The sequence below is a fragment of the Diadema antillarum genome, unplaced genomic scaffold, assembly GCF_040938485.1.
Source record: "Diadema antillarum isolate AM-2024a unplaced genomic scaffold, OU_Dant_1.0 scf00000029, whole genome shotgun sequence".
NCBI lineage: Eukaryota > Metazoa > Echinodermata > Echinoidea > Diadematoida > Diadematidae > Diadema > Diadema antillarum.
The window spans coordinates 2,538,195-2,561,216 of NW_027270918.1; the positions used below are offsets into that span (position 1 = coordinate 2,538,195).

At 40.3% G+C, this 23,022-nt stretch overlaps 1 protein-coding gene across 1 annotated transcript in view; it reads left to right on the forward strand.

The window, feature by feature from the left end:
• LOC139739042 (pecanex-like protein 1) overlaps positions 1-19,121 on the forward strand; it is a 136,182-nt gene extending 117,061 nt beyond the window's left edge. The window contains exon 38 of the mRNA XM_071649658.1: positions 18,500-19,121. Within this exon, the coding sequence (XP_071505759.1) occupies positions 18,500-18,781 (282 nt within the window). The 3' untranslated portion in view covers positions 18,782-19,121. The remainder of the gene's footprint in view (positions 1-18,499) is intronic.
• Positions 19,122-23,022: the final 3,901 nt, after the last annotated feature.

Here is a 23,022-nt window from a genome sequence, read left to right on the forward strand (position 1 = left end):
ACACACAGACAAAACACACACACACACACACACACACACAAAGAAGAAAAAAAGTATTTGATTTGGAATATTTCCAGAATGGGAAAAGCGATAAAGACCAAGCCCTCAGGAAATGTTTTGCCCTCATTGCGCTGGAAGAGAGCAACAACTGGCGTATGTCAGTCGTAGCAGCACTGCATTCAACTGAATTTTGCAAGTACGTTGAGGCCCTCAAAAATTCTAAAATTTGAGCCTCCGTAGAGTTTTCTCAGTCGGGAATAGGTGTGATGATGACTCCTGGTGTTGGGATTCGTGACAACACTCTGTCAGACATCGGTCGGGTCTCATGTTCTGCGATGTCATGAGAGGTCTCCCTAGCTGGGCTGTAATGCCAAGCAAACTTCACAGACTTTCACTCTCAAAGTCCAAGGCTTGCCAAACTTGTGCCTCACCATGGCACTCAAGTGAATTAAATCCAATAAAATAATAAGAAGAAAGAAAATATTGGTATTTGTTTTATTGGGCTCTCTTTTAACTCTTGGTCGTGTGATGAGTATTCATATTCTGCTGAGGCACGTTGGGAATTTGCGAACAAAAGAAATCCCCAGGAGATGCTTGGTTGATAAACCAGCCAGACGGGAATGGGGGTGGAGAGAGGGGGATGGAGAGAGGGGGGTGGAATATTGGTAACCAGCCTGTTCAAGGGTGCCTGGCAATGACATTCATGTGTCCCATCACTCACCGGTTGATATGTTCACCCTATCTCACTTGCACACTTAGATGTTCTCCTTGGGGGCTCCATCAGGACTCTGGTGCAGTGTATTACAGGAGGCTGTAATCACTATTTAAATCCTCTCATTCACCTTAACCTCTAACCCCCACCTTTATTGTAATACTCATGATGATAATAATAGAATGATAATAATGATGTTAATAATAATAATAATAATAACAACAACAATAATAATAATAATAATAACAACAACAACAACAACAACAACAACAACAACAACAACAACAATAATAATAATAATAATAATAATAACAATAATAATAATAATAATAATAATAACAATAATAATAATATATTTTTATCATTATTTTTATTATACCCCCGCCAAACGAAGTTTGAAGGGGGTATATAGGAATCAGCGGACGGTCGGTCGGGCGGTCGGTCGGGCGGTCGGGCGGTCGGTCGGGCGGTCGGTCCGTTGCAAATCTTGCGTCGCGAACTACTTCCTCAGTTTTCAACCGATTCCCATAAAACTTGGCACAGATGTGTGCCTTGGGTTGTAGATGTGCAAGACATATTTTTTGACAGTACCCAAAAGTACGTTGCCATGGTAACGGCATATTATGGGCAAAAATGGGTACAAATCTTGCGTCGCGAACTCCTCCCACAGTTTTTGATCAATTTTTATGAAATTAGGTACAGATGTTCATCTGAATATGTTAATGTGCAAGACACATATTTCCGCAGTGGCAAAAAGTGCGTTGCCATGGTAACGGCATGTTATTGGTAAAATATAGGGCAAAATGCTTCATGGCAAAACTGCTTCACCAGTGTTCTTCCAATTCTCATGGAATTCATATTGAATGTTTGTCTTAGGATATAGGTCAGCATGACACATTTCTTGACAGTGACAAAAAGTATGTTGCCATGGTAACAGCTCACATATTATGAGCCAAAATGATGGAAAATTTTGTGTTGCAAACTACTTCCTCAGTTTTTGCCCAATTTCCATGAAACTTGGTACAGATGTGTGCCTTTGGTTGTAGATGTGCAAGACGAATTTTTCGACAGTACCCGAAAGTATGTTGCCATGGTAACGGCATATTAATGGCAGAAGATCAAGGAAAGATCTTGCGGATTTAACTACTTCCTCAGTTTTTTGACCAAAGCTTATGAAATGTTGTTTTGACCAAAGCTTATAAAATGTTGTTTGGTGGGGTTATAACCAGTCGCTGTAGCGGCATTTCTAGTTATTATTATTTTTTTTTTTTTTTAGTAGAGGAAGGGAGTAGGAGTAGTCTTGACAACAATAGGAAGAGTTGAAGCTCGGAGCAAGATGGAGATAACAAGCTGTCAATCACGACGGCAGACACGAGGATGGCTCACATGGGGCTGAGTTGATGGGGACCGGTGGGTGGTGAAGATGACGGGAGGGCTGCAAGATGGGAGGAGATATCGGTGATGGGATGTGACAGAATGTCTCACACGTTAAAAAAAAAAACCTGCCTTGAGGGATGTGGCATTAAGGGCTGCTCTCACAACACTTACGAACAGGAGCAGTGTTTGTTCATTGTGAATCACTCCTCAAAAATCTCAATTGTGTTTGGCTCTCTGTAGTCATGAGATGACAACAAACTTTTCAAACCCTGTGGAGAACCACTTCATCCTTTTTGAAGAGTAAATGTGATACATTACATACTATTTTGTCCAATTTGACCAAATTGGACATTAAACTTTCTGTGTTCAAGATAACTCAGTTTTCTTAACAAAATGCAACCTACAAAGGCTCTATTCCTGTCCGTAAGATATTACTTGATTTTATTATTTTATTCATCATCAAGACTATGGCAGTTTTGGAAGAGATGTTAATGTCTACTTTTGAAGAGTTTGTTTGTTTGCTTGTTTGTTTGTTAGTTTTTTAGTATGGCACATGGCAGTATATCATTGCTTTCTCTTTCGTGAGTTCAAGATATTTGCCTCTGTCTTTCTACCTATGTGGTACCTTGTATTTATGCTGCTTGTGAAGCTATACAAAAAAAAAAGTTCTCTGCAATAAATGACTGCATACAGAAATGGAAATTTTTCTCAGAGCACAATATCATCCCTGGGATGGCAAGACCTTGTATCTCAAAATCATGAATTTTCAGGACAGTGAAATATCTTTGCAATTTTTGCAACATTTTCACAAAATAACATCAAAGCTGACACCAAATGTTGCAGAAACTTTCTTTTGGATTTTTGTTTTCAAGCTCAAATCATCTTTTTTTTTTAAATATTCAGTATTGAGCTAGAATGTTTGATAATGCATACCAATTTACTACAAGGTCTTGTCACCCCAAGAAAGAAATACAGCTCAGGCATTTGGAAAGTATGTAATTATCACGAAATTACATCTTTGATCCATTTTGCAATCTAAAAGATTATGCAATCATGTGATTATTACAAAAGTATGTGATCAGTATAATGATAGATAACATTTTAACCTCCCCAGCACAGCTCACTGTACACCATGTTTACAAATATTTGATGATACACTTGGTGAGAAGAGAAGTTCATGGCACTCCAATGAGCCGAGAATTGAGTTTGCACTGATGTGAACTCGTGCGTGAACTTGCCGTCAGGGACATGAACTTGTGGGCCAACGTGCCGTCAGGGTTTTCAGTCCGTCTTGGTCATGTCTGTGTCATGGCGAGGCCAGCCGTGCGCCATTGTTTGCAATTGTCTACCAGCGAGGCATGGCCAGTGGACCCTAGATTCGGCTCCAGGGTGCTTTGCCCGGTAGACGTGTCGCTATGTCAGGCTGTCTGTGATTGCATTTGTTAAAGGGACTTTCCTTCTATCTTTTTGTCATAGCCAAATTATGAGTCAATAATGTTTGTTGAGATTGATTCATTACAACACCTTCGAGTTATTCATTGTTTGTCATTTCTGAGAAGAAGTCATATGTAGTTCTGTGGCAGACATTTTTTTCCCCTCAGGTGGGAAGACTTTGTTTGGTTTCAATAACAAGATTGGATAATGAGATGAAGTTGGAGCAAACCTGATGACATCAATGCTTCAAAAATCTTTAGAAGTCTTTGTTTTATCTTGATACGTTTGTACAATATTTTGTATGTATTGCCTTTAATGGCAGTTTGCAATGTAAACTTTTGTTGTTGTTTTTTTCACGGCTGATCAATAGTAGTACAGAAGAAATGATGAGATATTATTACGTGTACTTTAACTGTGTGTTAACCATCTAGTAGGAAGGGTTCATTGCACTGTGCTACAGGTACAACCCTGCCCTTCTTGACAGAGAGATTTGCCCAGAATGGAACACCTGGTCAGTGTAGGTAATAACAGCACACAAACATGACAAGACATGTGAGTCACAGGGAAAACATCTCTGTGTAAGAACAAGTTTTGTGCTCCTTTAAGTGAGTACTTCTGTATCGACTACTGTCCTTGTATACACAGTCATGTATTTTCAATGCATTTGCGATATCTGAGCTGGTGGGTTTTGAAGATTTTATGGAAAAAACAATATTAATGACAATTAAGTGTTTCAAGGAGCTTGCCCTGGGGTCAGCATTAATGAACATTAATTGACAGATGTTGACAATTGACAGAAGAGATGTTTAGTAGTGCCCAGTTTAAAGCTATCAGTCACGTAATCTAAAATTTACCCACACATCCTCATTTTCAGATATCATTAATGGAAGATGATATTTGGGAGAAGTTTGGAGGGCTTAGCCAAAAAGAGGTAGATAGAGCTTGTAGAAGTTGTGCTGCATTCTGGTAGACATGGCTCCTGACAGAATTCTATTGACTGCCTCCTGGTTTGGTAGGAGACGTGGACGAACGCCAACAGCGAGGGTTGTTCAACCCAGCTCTGATTTCATATTTCCCGCTACCGTGTCAACAGAATTACCTGGACTGTGATTTATGGGGTTCTGCGCCGACTGTACAAGCCCTTAAAGAGACAGCTAGCTGTTGGGTTATCTTTTGTTGTTATGAGTTGAAGCATACAACAATGCATTACTCAAATCCATCTATCTGTTGGTATGATGTATAACTTTCACTTTTCTCCACCATTGATGCTGAGAGTGTCCTCTGTCTTCCGGACATCGTGAGATTGATTGATGCGATCTTCCAGGCTTACATTTGGTTAATTATCATGCTTGGTACATATTCCCCAAGGGTCCTTGTTATAAACGACCATAGGCCATTCTTTCTCCTTGTGACTCTCCATGGTGGTTTTACATGTGATGGTAGACTCCCAAGTTCAGGAAGGACATTTTAGTCATCAAACCAAGCGCAAGTTTTGATATTGAAAATGCTCATATACTTTGTGATACCATTCAATAGACAAAGACTTGCTGTTTGTTTTATGTTATTTCTTTTGTATATTTTTGTGATATCTTGACAAAGGTCTTCCAAAAGAGTGTTTCTGCCTTTAAAGTGAGAGGCGACGTTATTCTACCTCGTACATGTTTCTGTGTACTTTGAGTTTACCCCTCTACGGGGCATCCTACTGCCTTTTTGTTATCTCTAGGGTGCTATCTTTCCTGCTCTCCAATTTGGGACTTCCACACAACGGGCCCTTATATGGTCAGGCCAGTAATCACTGTTTTCCATTTGCGTGACCACAAAAATTGAGGGTTACCTGTCGGCTTGGCTACTTGGGGTGTAGAATCCCTCCTCCCCCTCCCCCCCCCCCCCCAAGTCCCAGTTTGACACATCTAAAAGTGCTTCGAGCATAATGAGCAGATCGTAGAAGAATACCGAAATTTGTTACAATCATGAATTTTGGAGACCTGCATTCAAACCAGCGAGCCAGCAGCTTCAAATTGATGATTGTCTGGGCAGATTCTGGCAAACCAAAACTTAGCTGAACTTTCCCTACTTGTTGCGCAGAATGTTAAAAGCAGTGTCTCAGTCAGAGAGAGAGAGAGAGAGAGAGAGAGAGAGAGATAAATTACAGAAGCAACTTTAATGAATTTTTTGTGAGATCACAGCCTGAAAACGTACCTGGGGTAGTTGAAATGAAGATCTGAATATAAAAAGTCACAGGAAAACAATTTTATTGACCTTGCTTCTGATGTGACAATTTGTTTATACCAAAAGTGAGCAAATGTAGATCAGTACCTAAGACCTCAGATAGAGACAATGGTGTACAAAGGTCAAAGTTTTGACTCAGCTCGCTGCAGAAATGTGGTTCGCAAACAATCGAGAGGCATGAGTCATGTGAGTTCACTGTTCAGTGGATGATGGGTTTTGTCATTGATGGTGGAGGGGGTTAAAAACAGCTGGTGATGGTTTTACCAGCAATGTCGGACACGACAGAGAGGGTGCGTTGCCAGCGTCATCAAGCAGGATACTTTGGCTCTGTGTTTTGCAAAATATGGTGTTAGCCAAGCTGCCAAGTCCCCATGATTCTTCAGAAGACTTCCTGGAAACTTCAATGCTATATCTCTTTATGTCTGGCTAAGACGATAATACATGTATAAGATATCTCCCTGATTTGAACATTCTTTTCTTCTTCTTTTTTTCTTGGCCTATTGAGATGCATTTGACACTGAAGTATCTCCCTGATTGCTTTGTGGAGTCTTACTGATGTTGATGGGTGAAATGTTGGCAGCCATGGGGTAGGGGGATGGGATGGACAGTAAAGAAAATGCATTCCAAATACTCACCTTCACTAAATATGATAATTGTAAGCAAGAGATTATTAAACAGAGGGGTGAAGTTTGAGGTTTGAGTTTTCTTCAATTTCATCTCCCTCTACACCTGATGATAATTGCAGAGACTCCAACTCTCCCGCTGAATGCCCATTTTTGCAAAATCTCCCGTTCTCCCGCTTGAGATTTGATTTCTCACACCCTGGCTCTGTGTCTCCTGCTTGAAATGAATTCTTTCTTTGTGCCATCGTATATTGAAAAATAAGCCTTAGATAGCACGAGAGAGCATCTAGAACCCAAGAGCTTCCAGGGCCCTTGAGCGGACCCTGGACCCCGGCCTCGAGGAACTTCGTGGTCTTGTGTGCGCTTCGCGCACATCAAGTTGGAGTCTCCCGTTTGCTAGGAGTTTCTGGCGGGAGAATCTCCAGATCAGAAGGTGCTTGGGGTTGGAGTCTCTGTAATTGTACATTTGTCAGCTGGTTTCCGTAGAATCACAAACATTTGGTTTTTTTTTCCCCAGAAGTGACCAGAAGATTGAAGATTAATGCACTCAAACAATTAAAAGGAACATTTCTACTTTTCTCCCCTTTTTTTGGTTGGGGGGGGGGGGGGTGGGTTGCAAAGCAAGGAAATCATCAAAGCTCAGAGTTTTGTAACACATGATGCCACATGCTGTCTTTAGATAAGATATGGATATTTGTAGTGTATGAAAGGGAAGGCCCCCTCCCACACAAAGATAAAAAATCCCCTTCAAAGAATGACATTTCTGTACTGTTAATGTTGTTGTAGGAAGATAACATCTCTCACTCGCTCTCACTCATTTAGATTGCTATCTCGTATAAAGTCATTTGATCTGAGCATTTTTGGGATAAAATCCCTGTTTAGGGAGGAAGCAGCTTTCTACCCCAAGAATTAAGGCGTTGGAGCACCAGGAAGAGTAATTTGTGCGAGGGGTGTTAGATGAGGAATCTCTGCGGCATCGGCGCGTGGCCACGAATTAAACTTCAGCACCATCTCGATGTCTCTAGCGATCGTAGATATTGATTGTTCTCATCCGTTCTCGATGCTATAAAATTGAACTTCGGCTGCGTATGAGCTGTCTCCTGCCTGTCCAGTGCACATCGCTAATTATTATTTTTCCAAGTCAAATACGGGGGAATTGGGTACGGATGAGGAAGAAATATTTGTGTCAGTTGACGTTCGTCCAAATAACCCACTTCCTCTTTGGGAAGATTTCCCCAGATCACATTAGCAACATTTTTCATTTCCTTAGCGGTGCAGTTGTGGTGCGTGTTTCCAGCAGTGATCGCAAGATGCACAGTTGTAGGACAATTTATCCACACGTAGCACAAAGCCTCAGAGCAGTTACAGTTTGTAACAGTATGTATGTGTGTTACAGCTTAACCTTTTCTCTGCAAGGGTCATTGGACAGTAGGTAAAATGCTATGGGGCTGTCTGTGCCAATCCATACTCAAGTACACAAAGGATTACTGAATACTGTATACGCCATATATTTCGCGAGTCTTGAGTTTTTCGCGAATCGGGAATTCCCAACGATTTCGCGAGTGGTTAAATTCGCGATTGTGGAGTCCTGTACTGAATGGATAAGTGTACACGCGTGTTTTTATGAAAGAGCAATTAATCATCACAATCATATGAAAAATAAGAGCAGGTGATATTTTCTTTCCCCCATACTCCCATTGGTTTGCACTCACACACACACTAAATCCAGACACTGATCATACAAATAATGTTTTGAGGAATTAATAGAGAAACCACAGCCATTTCCATTTAATATCCTTCTTTGGTAGGTTATTGAACACCAGCAAAAAACAAAATCAAAAGCAAAATTATGCAAGAAAAAGCAGGAGAACAGATAGATAAACATTCCTATAAAATTTTGCATTGAATGAAAAAGTTACAGAATTTGAGAAGTTTTCTATGTTTTCATTAAAATGTCATATTCATTCCACCCACAAAATGCAGCTTAGAAGAGGGTAGTGGTGTCATGGACTGACGATATTCTCATTAGTCTGTGCATAATAATATCAGCCAATGTTTGGTTGATTATTAAGTGACTCCAACTCCCCTACCTTTAAATCATCAGTATCAGGTTATCACAACACATTAAAAAAATTGATTGAAAGGATACAAGCATTACCTTTTTATCTCGTGTCAAAAAAGGGAACTTAGTGAAGATAGGTGTTTAGGGCAATGCATGTGGTATTATAGGCACTGGATGCTGCTGCAACTATTATAAAGTTACAGCTGTCATACATGTCTGAGCCAGAGGAAGCGTGAGAATTAAATGGGAGAAAAATATTTGTCTTAATGTTTGTTGACATAGAGTAGGTACTTCAGTCATCAGTCACCGTTTGTTAGCCAGCCAAAATGCTTAGGCTGCCCCCCCCTCAGGGGGGAAACATACCATGTTGCTTCCGTCGATGGGAAATGCGGATCAGTGAAAGCTGTGATAAACGGAACATCGGCTCACGGACACGCTCTGAATGCAGCGGCACAGGCTTGCGCAAGAAGTCAGGTCTTTGGCGAGTCCTGCAGTAAACCCTGTTTGTGCCTTAGTACTTGTTGGGTTCGCCAGAAATATTGCACATCTGTTTTACGGAGCATCCATCAAGAGCAATGCATTCTGATTGCGTAGGTTGTTCTTTTTCGCTTTGGAGAAAGCGTCCACATCATCTATCGTATTTGACCACCCAGCTCAAACCTACGAAAAGTCACAGATTAGGATTCTCTGTAATGGACCAAAATATGTCATTTGGGTTGACCAAATCAAGTTTTTAAAGGTTGTCTTACCTGAGAGAGTAAACTTTTTTCTATCTGCTGTCAAAGGCATTATTTACCATTTGCAGATGAAACAAAAACCCAGCTTTGATAGTGCTTCAAAATAGTTCTAAAATGTGAGTTAGGGATAGAAACAAGCAATGTCAAAATTTGAACCAGTATAATTGATGTTAAGTATTGTTAGATGTACAAAATGTGAAAAAGGGTTATAATAAAAATGTTTCCAGACTAAACCGTCTACAGTTATGGTTTTATGAGAAAAAAATATGTCTCCTTATATTTTTGGCTTCATTGCAAAAATTTTATATGGTAGGATGTTTTGTGATACAACTGACCTACATGTACACAACTGCATCAAAATTGATATCTTGAACACTTTTTAAATCACTGCTCCCAAAGGTAAACAAGACCTCTAAAATTTGGCAGCTTAAAACAAAGCCAAAATTGAGATATCAATAGTTTTTTGGTTTGTTATTCTGGGCCATATTTCTTTCATTGATACTTTTTCTTGAAACTGCACCTCATAAGTCCCCCTTGAAAAGCGGAAATTCATCTTGCCCTACTTTTTGTGAGTTTGGAGCTGGGTGGTCACATCATGTATATATTGCATGGGCCCTCTTTTTTTTTTCTCTTTAATTCTGTAAAAGTATGTCAGTATGATTACTAGATCTAGTCTCAGTGTAATTGTCTTGTCATAGCTTCATCTCACCTCTTCTTTTCTAGATTAAATAATAATAGGATTTTGTTTTTCTGTGAAAAATTACCCAGTGATTTCCCAAACTCATGCCATGACTTTAAGCAGTATTTACACACCTTGTCAGTGTCTGCATGAGCATATTATCAACATCATCTAGAGGCTGAATGACAGTAGGACAGACAAGAGCTTTTGGTTTCACGCTGTGGCAGCAATTAGGAGAATTTGAAGCCAAGGTGCGCACCAACAAGAGCAGAGAAGGGGCCATAGGTGCTACCGAGGACGTCAAGTTCTCGTCCAAATTGACTATAAGTGATAGCATCCAGCGCTGTGCAGCTCCCCCGCTATTTTTGCCCAGTTTGATATGACTCCTCAATTGACGAGACTCTCACATCGACACTTTCATTGCTGCAGATTGGTGGTGCTCCATCGACTGTTTTCATTTTTAGAAGATCTGGGCCCCATTTCATAAAAGATGTTAGGATGACAACTTTCCACTGCAAACAGCCAATCAGGAAGCTGTATTCTTGTCGTTACCATGACAATAGTCATTCCAGCAAAGAGTTGTCATCAAATAAACTCTTTATGAAATGGGGCCCTGATTTTTGTCTTTAAGAGCAAGCAGAATACAACAACAAGTGTTCTAACAGTAGGGTCCCAAAGTTGCCACTTTTGAACAAATCCTCCTTATTGCATTCATGATTTTGATGACTGATGGTTGATAGACAAGTTTGTTTGTTTGCCTACATGTACTTGCATTTGTTTATTTTTATGCGAGAAATTATTGGGTAATGAATGACATGATTTTGAATCTGTCAGTCAGCCAGCTACATATTCAGAATGCTATAACATTGTAAATAGCATTAGGATTTTAATTCTGCTGTTTTATCCAAGAGGGCCAATTGAGGTGTTCTAGGACATGAAAAAAAATTGATAAACTCAGTTGATGTGACAATTCATTCAATCTGATTCAATTGAAAACATTTGAGCATGATCTAAATTTTTTGACAGATGTTGATTATTCTTTGTGTACTGGAGCTTTGTCTCTGTTGTGAAAAGTTCAAATTCTTTCCATCAATGAAATGAGCCAAATCATGTCAAAATTTTAAGATTTTTGTTAATGCGTTTGATAAAGTATTTGAAGGACGCAACTCATTATCAGAAGTTTTGACGTTTTGTTCCATTTTATTAGATGTGAGCATTCTTATAGATTAATTCTAATTGGAGCAAATGCTTCTTTATCTTCACTGGAACCCGAGTTGCATCGCTTGTTCTGGTTTTGTCGTAATGCTGAAGGATATACCTGGCGTCATTCACATTCACTTCTGATTTCCAGTTTATCAGAGATGCACACACACACACATACACACACACACACACAAACAAGCAAATAAACAAACAAAAACAACAGTAACCTATACTAACTTTTCCACAATTCATTTGCAGTCTTTAAGCTATATTTTTTTGTATGATTACAGGGGGAAAAATTTGTAATTTACATTGTATACTCCTAGTTGAAATTATAAATGTGATATACTTGCGAAACTGAAAAGAATACCTTCCAACCAACATGGCATGTTTCAAGTATAATACCTTAGTGGTAATTTGCTGGTTAGGTGATGATTTTTTAAAGAGTGTGTGCTGTTCCTGTAAAAGGAAGAGAGAGCATCCTATAGGGAAAAAAATGTCATTATTATCATGCTCTACGCACAGGTAAAGACGGACATGTACTGTAGAGCGGAAGGCATTTTATCTGAAAGTGGGTTAAGTAACAAGCAAGTTGTAGTATTTGTCTGTTAGAGAGTCAAATGACACCAGTACATGTCAGACATGGACAAGCATGCACAGTGGCTATGCGATTATCACAATGCATTGTTGTGCATTTCGACTAAATTCTTTGTTAGATGATGATTACCAAATACTTAGAGCAAATGTCTGGTACCTTTGATTGCATGTCCTTTTCCACATTGAAATAATTTGAGGTTTTAAGGTGTCATAGCTCAGGGAAATTTCACCCCGAAGTGAAGAAAACTGTTTTGAAAGAGAGCCATCATAGTTATAATATTAGCAAAGAGTGGAAATCTAATTAAAATGTTTGGAAGTCAAAACATGTAAACATGGCATCCCTCTTTGGTGATCAGGGTAGCCATCTTGATCACATGACCATGACATCATTTGTACGCTGTGTACGCACTGTATTTCATGGTGGTCTATTTTCGCAAGTTGACTGACATTCATGAAAGTATCTACTTGCCAAAATATTGCCTCCTTTATGGTTGATATTGCGTCAAGGGTTGAAACCACTTCACTTTTGTTTCTTGAAATGATGATACTTGCGTATTGTTCTGTCGCTGACTGCATTTCAACTGCAAAATTTGACTGCTTGTGCCAATATATAGACCAGGTTTCCAAAATCTCATGCTCACAAAATATATGGCCTGTACAGTATTATCATCTCATTTGCTTTGTATTTAAATAGACTAATAGCTTTAAAACATATCTTAACATACTGTATATACTTCTCTTGTCTTTGTAGACATCTGGATATAAAGTCTTCCATATTCCTTTGTGTTTCTTTCAAGAAAGAGATAAATTATATTATGTGCCTTACAAACAAACACAGAGTACATGTAGCTATAATCATAGTTGGTTGATTGAGTCAAGTGTTTTCTCAAACTCGTATTAGACATCTTGTTGGTTGATCTGTTGCGAGTTTCAAAACATTGTAAAGTTAGGAATACAATATACGATTGCTATATTTGTACTCATTAAACAAGCTGCAAGCTGCAGCTGTTTCCCCAAAGCACTTTCATTTAAGACATGTATATATATATTTTCTATTTTCATGTGAGGAATTCCTGTGATGTCGGACTTTTTATTACAAAAGATTTGTATTTGTTCATGTGTCAAGTTATTCCAAACATGTTGTACAATAATGCTGAACCTCATTTAGGAAATTTATAGGCAGATCAGAGTCTTGGTATCCGAGAATAACATTTTGACACGGATCCCAGCCTCCAACATCCCCCCACTTCCAGTGTTTACCTGTGAGGAGTGGTCTGTTTCCTTGGCAACCATTCTCTGTGCCCTGTGTACGTGTGTGTGTTGCACTACTGCCTGCTCTCCAGAGAGCCCCCGCATCAATCTCTCCCCTGTTGAGTGCTCTGTGATAATGTTTGCTGATAACAAGAGGTATGCTGTCATGTTGGGCGATTGAACATGAAAACAGTCCCTATCCAGCTTGTTATCTAGAGCGGCTCTTCTGCTGATGGTGCTTCGGCCGTAGCACACGACCCGCTGTGCCAAGCTAATGGGAAGTCCTAATTTGAATTTCCAATACAACATGGGTATCAAAATATCAACTTCCTTTTCTGGATTTTTTTTTCTCTTTTTTTTTGTGAGCTAGAGAAGTAGGGAGTGTGAGAAAGACATAGGGAAAACCACAGAGAGGAATGGAAGGAGAGAGGGAAGGGAGAGATAGAGAGAGAAAGATTGAAGGGGGAAAGGGGGGCTGGGTGGAGATGGTTATCGCAACTGAGTCTTCGAGCTCGATGACGACCTTTGAGACACATCCTGTCGGAAGATGAGGATGGTAGGGATTTAGGTGAGGAGGATGTGAGCAGCATGAATTACAGCAATCATACATATGACCCATAACTTCTATTTTTCTCCCCCTTTAAAAGAAAAATGGAGAAAGAATGAAATTGTGAGTACATCAATATCTGTGCTCCTGAGTAGAGTGATAGAGTTGAACTCAAATCTTACAAGTGCTTCTGTTAAGGTAGGTTTTCATAGTAACCAAAAATAATAGGCTTGACCTAGCAATGGCTGATCCTTGCAAGAAACAAGTGAAGACAACCATAGAATTTAATGGGAAAAAGGAGGTGCGATAATCAGTTCATCCACAGGTCAGCATGCGTAAATTGGAATGTTTGAATTTACAAACATCGTCATTGTTAATAATTCTGTATGGAAAAGGCTTCTACTGTTGCCTCATATATCTGTCATGTACAATTTTGCATTATACACAAGACTGACCCACCCCTACTTATGGTATACTTATTGTTATGCAACTTCCAAGTCCTCGTGAATCTGCAGGAAGTGCCATGAAAAATATGAAATATACCTTTTCGTGCCCTGACAAATGGAATACAAAGGCCACCCTGATTTGATGGTCATTGCTGGCTTTTGAGAGGCATGCAACACTCGAAACAAGTATCTCCCTGATCACTCTGTGCACCCTCTCGGAGTATTGATGGATGGAAGTTATGGCAGTCCTGGCGTTGGTGTGTGCTTGCCTGGACACTACTTTCTGGCCTCTTCCTTCCCTGTTGTTGTTGTTGTTATTGTTCAAGTTGTTGTTGTTGTTTTTATTGCTGTTGTTAGCTCACCTGAGCCAAAGGCTCAAGTGAGCTATTGCGATCGCCCTTCGTCCGGCGTCCGTCGTGCGTCGTGCGTCGTGCGTCGTGCGTCGTCCGTCGTCCGTCGTCCGTCGTCCATCGTCCGTCGTGCGTCGTGCGTAAACTTTTTACATTTTCATCTTCTTCTTGAAAACCCCAAGACCGATTTTCATCAAACTTGGCAGGTAGCATCCCTAGGGGGTTAGGAACTCAATTTGTTAAAATGGGCACCATGCCCCACCCAGGGGGCCCCCAGGGGGGCCCAAACCCCCCAAAATTAAGGAATCTGTAAAAATCTTCTTCTCTAGAACCAGAAGTGATAGAGCTAAGTTAATACTATGAGTTAGTACATTGATGACTGTAGTTTCAAGTTTGTTCATGGCAGAATCAGGGGTGCCCCCCTTGGGACCCAGGGGAGGGGGGGTGGGGAAGGGTTCTAATGGGGCCTAAATTGTACATTTTCATCTTCTTCTTGAGAACCCCATGACCCATTTTCACCAAACTTGGCAGGTAGCATCCCTAGGGGGTTAGGAACTCAATTTGTTAAAATGGGCACCATGCCCCACCCAGGGGGCCCTCAGGGGGCCCAAGCCCCCCAAAATTAAGGATTCTGCAAAAATCTTCTTCTCTAGAACCAGAAGTGATAGTGCTTAGTTAATACTATGAGTTAGTACATTGATGACTGTAGTTTCAAGTTTGTTCATGGCAGAATCAGGGGTGCCCCCCTTGGGACCCAGGGGAGGGGGTGAGGAGGGGTCCTAATGGGGCCTAAATTGTACATTTTTATCGTCTTCTTGAGAACCCCATGACCCATTTTCACCAAACTTGGCAGGTAGCATCCCTAGGGGGTTAGGATCTCAATTTGTTAAAATGGGCACCATGCCCCACCCAGGGGGCCCCCAGGGGTCCCAAACCCCCCAAATGAAGGAATCTTTATAAATCTTCTCTAGAATCAGAAGTTATAGAGCTGAGATAATACTATGAGTGATTACATTAATGACTGTAGTTTCAAGTTTGTTCATAGGAGATCCAGGGGTGCCCCTCTTGGGTAGGGGGGGGGGGGGTGGTTGGAAGGGTCCAAATGGGGGCCTGAATTGTACATTTTCATCTTCTTCCTGAAAACCTCATGATGGATTTTTGTCAAACTTGGCAGGTAGCATCCCTAGGGGGTCAGGATCTCAATTTTTCAAAATGGGCACCATGCCCCACCCAGAGGGCCCCAGTCAAGGGTCAAATTTTGGTAGAGCTGTGAATAATTTAGGTTAGTGACTGCGTGAAAGGTGAACTTGCGATACTCAGGTGAGCGCTAGACCCGCGGGTCTCTTGTTGTTGTTGTTGTTGTTGTTGTTCCACACAAACACATACACACACATGCACATAATCGCTTGTTATTGTGTAGCCACAAACATTGCCCTGCGGAAGCAGTAAACAGTAATGATAACAGTAAGGGGATTCAGGATATCAAGTTAAATGCCAAGTATCCCCTCTGAATAATACGGAGCCCTATCTCAGGTACATGTAGCATGACGACAACCAACCACCCCGCGGGGCTTTTAAAAGGGTATGAGGTTATACCCTCTTTATCGACACGCATCCCGTGCAATGCTGTGGGGGAAACGCATTGTTGACACACCAAAGAGCCGCATTCATGTTCCGTTCCATTAGCTGGCCCCACCCTTGATCTACCAGTATCCATGCACGGCACTCTTCCTGGCCCGTAGGACTGTTTGTTGCCCAGAAGTTGTAAACAAGCAAAGGGGAAAGCCGGTTTGTGCATCCAAGGACATCGCTGCTTGTTGTCATGTTGATACTTTGACTCTGAACACACTTATGCCTGTAATTGCAGTCCTAGTTCGTTTGAATATCACTAAAAGTCTGTTGCCAAAAAGTCTGCCAGATTTACTGGAGCTTCAAAGATTATGAATGTAAGCACTATTTCTGTGTCTATGAGATTTTGCTCATATTTACAAATGATGGTTTGATGTCGTCATACCTAAAATATCTATTGTTGGCCAGCAATTGTCGTAATTCTGGTAAATTTTGCAGATTCATTGTAGAGAAGAACTCTTAAAAAATGGCCATACAAACTTGAAGTATGTTATATTATACATTTTGATGGCAAGTTAATGATAGACAAAGTTGACACTTTCCTAATATGCCAAATGACATAATGAGTATGAGCAAAATAAAGCAAAAACAAAAAATGTTTCTGGTCTTCTGAAATGGATAAACAGGTCCCACTGTCTTAGATGACTGGCGTGAAAATGAGAGGATGAGAAGAACATGTAGTTTTATTGCAAAATGAAGCTGAGAGTAACATTATCTCATGTTCTGAGACTGAGTGAGTGTACTTCCCAGCTTTTTCTATGTTTTCACGAGGATCAGATATTTCTGCGATGTGCACACATTCCACCTGTTGAGATTTGTGTTGGCGATGATATGGATGGGGGTAGTTGCTTACTTCATCCTATTTCTGGGAGCGTCTTGAGATTTCTGTATGAGTTTCAGTGTGATGCGGTATGTCGGTTTATGATGGATTTGCATTTTTCGCTATTTCTGGTTATCTTATTCATGCAGTGCTGCACCGCATTTACCTGTGATACAGAGTTCTGGTTAAGCGGCTCGCGTATTTTCGTTCAGCAAAGCCTTTCTCTCTAAACAGGGAGGCTTTGTATTGTGCGTAGTGAGCTGCTTTCCAGCGGTATTTGGTTGATGATGCCTATTTCTGGATGTGTTATTCAATACTTGTTACCTCAAATAGGGAGGTGTGGGTTGAGTGGCTTAAACCGTTGTTACTTCATCCACGCCTTTGGAAGGAATGTGCAGGGTTGTTGTTATGAATGTATTAGTCTGTCATGGTTAAAGTGGTTTTAAAGGGTTTGGTTGCTGCTTCTAATTCTGGCTGCATTATTCATATTTGCTGGTGCTGTTCTGGGGACCGGAATTGGTGTCTCAGCCATTTTTACTTTACTCATACCTCTGGAATTAATGGTAGCCCCCCCCCCCCCCCCCAAAAAAAAAGGAAAAAATGCTGAAATTCTGATGTTAACGTCACAAGACATTTAACCCGTTGAGGATGGACTGATTTTGCTCTAACAGGCATTTCCCATAGACACTTGCCCAAGTATTCTTGGGACTCGTCTTCAATGGGTTAGAAGCATCCATGTGATTTCAAAAAAGAAAAAGGAGAATATTATCCATATGTTTATTTATAATCTAGATAGTGACATATGCTATCAAGTTCAAAAAACACAAATCAAAAGAGCTTTGGAGTTTGTAATTTAATTGGTGGAGTCGTGGTTCTACATCCATACACTTCATTAATGCAGTTGTATATGACAGGATATGAAGTAGATGAAACTGCATTCAATCAAACAGAGGATAACATAGCTACGTGAAAAGTGGACTGTACTGAACCTCTGGGGGTCTTTAAAACTTAGCATGTTCGGTCGCAAAATCTGTGGAGTCTTTGAGAAACCTGGATGTGCAAGGACATTAGCACGCCTCGCCGCCGCCGCCGCACACGCATGTGGCATGGCGGCAAGGCTCACCAGGACGAACGGGGCGTTGACAGGGACACTCTACCTCTGACTGATGGCCTACGATGACAGACTCCTGCCATCAGCGCAGACCTCTTAACCGATTTCCCCCTCTTACGGGGGACGTGATCTCGCCATCGTGTTTGGAAGAGGGGGAAAGGTTTGGGGGAGGGGGTATCATTGCTTGTGTCTTCTTGTACGTCATTTCAGAAACACAACAAACAAGTGTCGGATTCGAAAGTGTGCGTGCACCTCTTTAGAGCTTCCTGCAGTAATAGCCATCACAGAATTTAGTGTTTTAACAAGGTACCTTGGTAGAAAGAGGAGATTAGATTGCAGAGCGAATGGGAGAAATGGGCCAAAGACATTGTACCTCCAGAGGTTTATTTATATGAAAATACTTCAAAGTGTTCAAACCTGTGTGTGGCATGTCTGTAGTTGGTGATAAGACATATTAAAGAAGATTGTAAATCCCACTGTAGGTTTGGAATGGTTCTAGTGTCACACTACTCTACAAACAAGATCAAATCAGTTTGATTCAGTTTGTGTATATTTGATATTGATAGGTGTGTGAATAGACCTACCCTTTTTCCGTAGCTACAATTTTTTTTTTTAATGATCAGATAACTGACTGATGATTATGTAACCTTACCCTCATGTATGGTTTATATCTGTCCTTTTATTCATTCCAGATCATCGATGAATCCAAAGTGTATGACCGGCTGAACATCAACAAGTTCGTCATGTGGCCGGACGAGTCGATGCGGCAGAGCGGTGGCTCGAGTGGTTGGAAGGGGTGGTCCCCCACGCCAGGGGCGGAGGGCCAGGTGGTCCATGTCTGGGTCCCGTTCCACATGGACCAGGCCCGACGGTCACACTTGGACAAGACCATCCTTCTGGTCAAGATAGACAATCGGTTCGTCCCCATCGCCGACAACGGGGTGCTGGACGTTGGACCAGAGATACATTTATAGCGCGCACTGCAGAGGGCACCCTAGGGGGGCATCATAGGAGGAACACGATTTTATGACAAAATGGATTTGGGGTCATTCAGCGAGATGGCATGGTGAGTGTAAATTGAGGAATACTTCCTCTGGTTGTAGGCTGAAGAATTCTTCATGGTATCTCCATCATTTTGGATCTTCTCCTGTTGAGGGGGGGAATTGGTTTGGCCAATAGCCAGCGATGACGCGCCAAATGGATACTGGATCAGCGATTCATTCAAAGCAAGTAGCTCGGAAGACGCATCAGTGGTCCTGTACCGTCCCGCATGCAAGTCATCCTGCAGGAGAGGTAAACCGCTTCGTGCCGAAAATGCAGACAATTTTTTTTCTCTCTCTCATTTGTTTCGCATGCGCATCGCGTCGACGTTGCGCAAAAATTTGCCGTAGTTCAGAATTCTTACGAACTGAAATACAGAAGCATTGCCATCCAACAAGAATAGATCGTTGAGAGGCCCATTCACAGATTTTCTGCTCGGTTTACTCAGTGATGCTGCTGTCAGTTTGCTGGTCCGAGAAGATTCTCGATAGCACCTCATCAAAATCAGACTGACCACCTCAAGCATGACCACACCCTGCTGCTGCCACAGTTTAAGAGTCGGACTCTCAGACCAAAAAAAAAAAGAAGAAGAAGTAAATATTGTATGATTTTTGCATGTTAGATGTATGTAATTAACTCACAGTGCAACTCCTTATTGGCTAAAATTGTTACACAGTTTATCAAGATGAAAAGAAATTGTCTTTATCTTAGCAAGTCTGCCGGTTCAGACCTTGTGTATGATACAATTCATAGTGAGAATCTCATAAGAATGTATGGGTTAAAGAAAAAAAGCAGAAAGTTTTAGGGAAGCTAATGTCAGAAGTTTACAGTAGCTTAAAACAAATACTTTTCGCCAAATGTTTTGTTTGTACTTATAGTGTTATGATTATAACTTCTTTTAGTTGGTATTGGCAGTCAAACATGAAAGTGTCTATCAAAGCATTGTGTCTCTTATTTGTTGTTAGTGGTGTTAATGTTGCTCAATACACAGACTTGTAAGCAGAAATACTCTCCCTTTAAGCCATTGACGTTCTTAACATCTTGTTGGATTTAGTAAAACGCTCTGTGTTCTCTTATGTCACCAAATACAGCAGCAAGTATAATGTAGACTTTAATTAGTGTTTTGAGCAGGAAAAAAACAAAACAAAACAAAACACAGAGAATGTGTTCTAATGTGCATCAGAATTTCAATCCCTCCAAATGAGTGAAAATACCTATAATTTGATATTTTCATCTGGACCATTCTTTTTTCACTGCAATAGGACTAACGTAATATTTCTGTGAAAGTCAAGGCTTGTTCTTAGCCATGTAAATATATTTTTCATTTTCTTTTTCTTTTTCTTTTTGCTGTTGATAGAACACAGTTTATCATTAGCTTGTTTCAAGTACCCTGAAATATATTTCTTTGTTGCAAAGTAAACAGTAAAATAAAGAATTTTAACTCTAACCTGTATAGTATTAGATTTGATATGCTAACAGGCTGGTGGTAGAACAGGTCATCAAACCATCTGTTTTAAAAAATACCATACAACCTAATAGAGAAGTTTATCATTTTTCTTTTTTTTTTTCAAATAAAGTGGAAATTAGAAATAAAATGTGATATATCATATGCTTTTGTGAAAGCTTTCGCTCATAGATGAGTTTACATTCTGTCCCTGTGGGATGTGTTCTAATTGAAATCTTACGTGGGATACTGTAAAGACCAGAAACATTCATGGTATGAAACTTTTGCAAATTGGAGCTGACAGCCTTTTTTCGCGGCATGAAACTTTTGTGAATTGATGACTAGCATTCGATGCGTTGTGCAAACAGAAACTTTTGCGCGCATTTTACTTTTGCGAATCTTAGCACGTCTCGAAATTTACGAAAGTTTCATGCAGGCAAAAATTTCTCGTTTACAGTAGGCATTAGGCAGTTTTGAATCTGGTGTAATGGGAATACAACTAAAGATACGAAAAGTCATTCTACAAAATCAAGTGATAATATAAACTACTGCTGTGAAATTACTGGAACTTATTATACAAGTGTACCATTCTATCTATATACCATTATCAGTGATAAAGGCACTATTTTGAAGCTGTAAGGTGACAAAATATCCTATGCTATGTGAAGCTCGCATTCGTTCTGCATATATGGGTGCTGCATACAAAATGTTACATGTGACTGTAGCTCAAGTTTCCATTTGTTGAAAGCAGCGTAGTGTTTACTAGGCATAGATCAGTATGAAGTGTTTTTACATGTCAAAACCTCTCAAAAAGTGAATGGAGACCAACTATAGAGCTGTGATGTTAGAAAACCCACCATCACCTGTGCATTTCATGCCACAAGATAATGCTAACTTGGTCATGGAAAAAGCAGACAATGCAAGACTCATTCTCCCCCCAGATGCTATGATTATGACATTATTGCTTGCATGCAGACAAAAAAAAAGAAGATAATATTAAGAGGGAGAAAAGTTGAAAAAAACTCACACCTCAGCCTTCACCCCTCTGCTTGATAATCTGTTGCTTTCAAGGGAATTCCTTTTGGGGATATATTAAAGAAAAACCTATTCAAGAGCAGATAAACCTTCATTTTTATGATACCTACCGTCAGAATTGGCAAGAAGAAAGTGAACATGCATGCCAAGTATGCTGTGCCCCCTTGCTGACCCCAGTGATTTCATTTACAGACTACCAGGTATTCACAAGTTTAAAACATTATGCTTGGGGGTGGGGTTGGTATGCTCTTTCAGAGGAATATCCAACTGCATTTTGTCAAGTGGCTGAGAATGGCACGTGTGAACCTTGTGCAGCTCTCGTAAATGAATTATCAGTAATGCGCTTCTTGGCACTACTTAGAGAGAATTGTTATTGTTGTTTTCTCTAGGAACTCTTTCACATCAGACATTGCTGTCAGTATTGGCAATCACGTTGCACACAGTGTCGGTGGTGTCTCGAGAGAATGTCGTTGTGGAGTCGGTGTTCACAGTGACTCATTTTGAAGTCATTTTGGTGTCGTTCTAGAGTCATTTTGAAGTCGTTTTTTACATGATGAAGGAAGAAAAAATAATAATGATCATGACAGGGCTCTGACCAGACAGTACTTTGCACCATATGTGGAAACTTGTCGTAGCTCCGACCTCACGTGGAATATTACTTGTGGCGAGGACTGAGGAAGCAAAGTCTGATTTTACTGCCTCTGCACACCCGCTTGATGTACTCCTTTAAAACAGTGCAGTTTGGATTTGCCTTAGTCATTCCAGATGTGAGTGATACAATACAATTTGGGGTTTGTCTGTCTGTTTGTTTATTTTCATAGGGAAGAAATTGAGAGCATCTACTGATATTTCCTTTGTAGGTCAAACAATTACTGATTCATGAGCAGTCCTTGAGGGTTTCAAGAAGAGTCTTCAATATTTTCAGCATTTAGAAATTACTTGCGTAATGATGTCGTAACAGTCTTATGTTGAAAGGTTAGGTTTATTAGTATGTCATATTAGTGTCCAATGGATTGGTGTACATTATAGTTTATATGTATTTCCATAGATAAGAAAGCAATTTTGTTTAATCTGCTGCGAACAATATATGAAGCCACTACATCGTCAAGTTAGTTTATGAGGGCAGCATGGAGCCAGGCAGTTGAGTCACAGAGGTTGTACTGTCATTGACAGTAATGTGTAGCTGCTTTGCCATCTGTGAGAATAACTCTCGAACAGTTTCATAGCATGTCTTGCTCAGTTTCTTTTATCATGATACTAACACCTATGGCTGCTTATCAACTAAGTTTCAACAACGATGATATAAAACTCCATAGATATTATTCCAGCTCATTAGAAAACAAAAAGGATCAAAGTGATTGAACAACAAGAATGAAAATATTGATGCATAAACAAAAACACAAAAGCAAAAGTAAGCATAAAGCATAGAAGTGTGTCTGATAATACAATGGTTGTTTTTTTTTTTTTTTCTACGAGACAACAAAAAAATAAACCAAGAGGAAAAAGCAGCTCATTGCAGTGAGAATGTAAAAGGTGCATGCATGCAGACTTGAGGGGAATTAGCATTACACATGTTGTCAGGGGGTCACATATGTTACAATTTTGCAGTTCCCCACCAGTACTTTTGTATTTATTGTAATGGAGAGAAAAAGAAAAAAATCAACCTCCTTGAATGTCTGTGTGTATGATAATGTA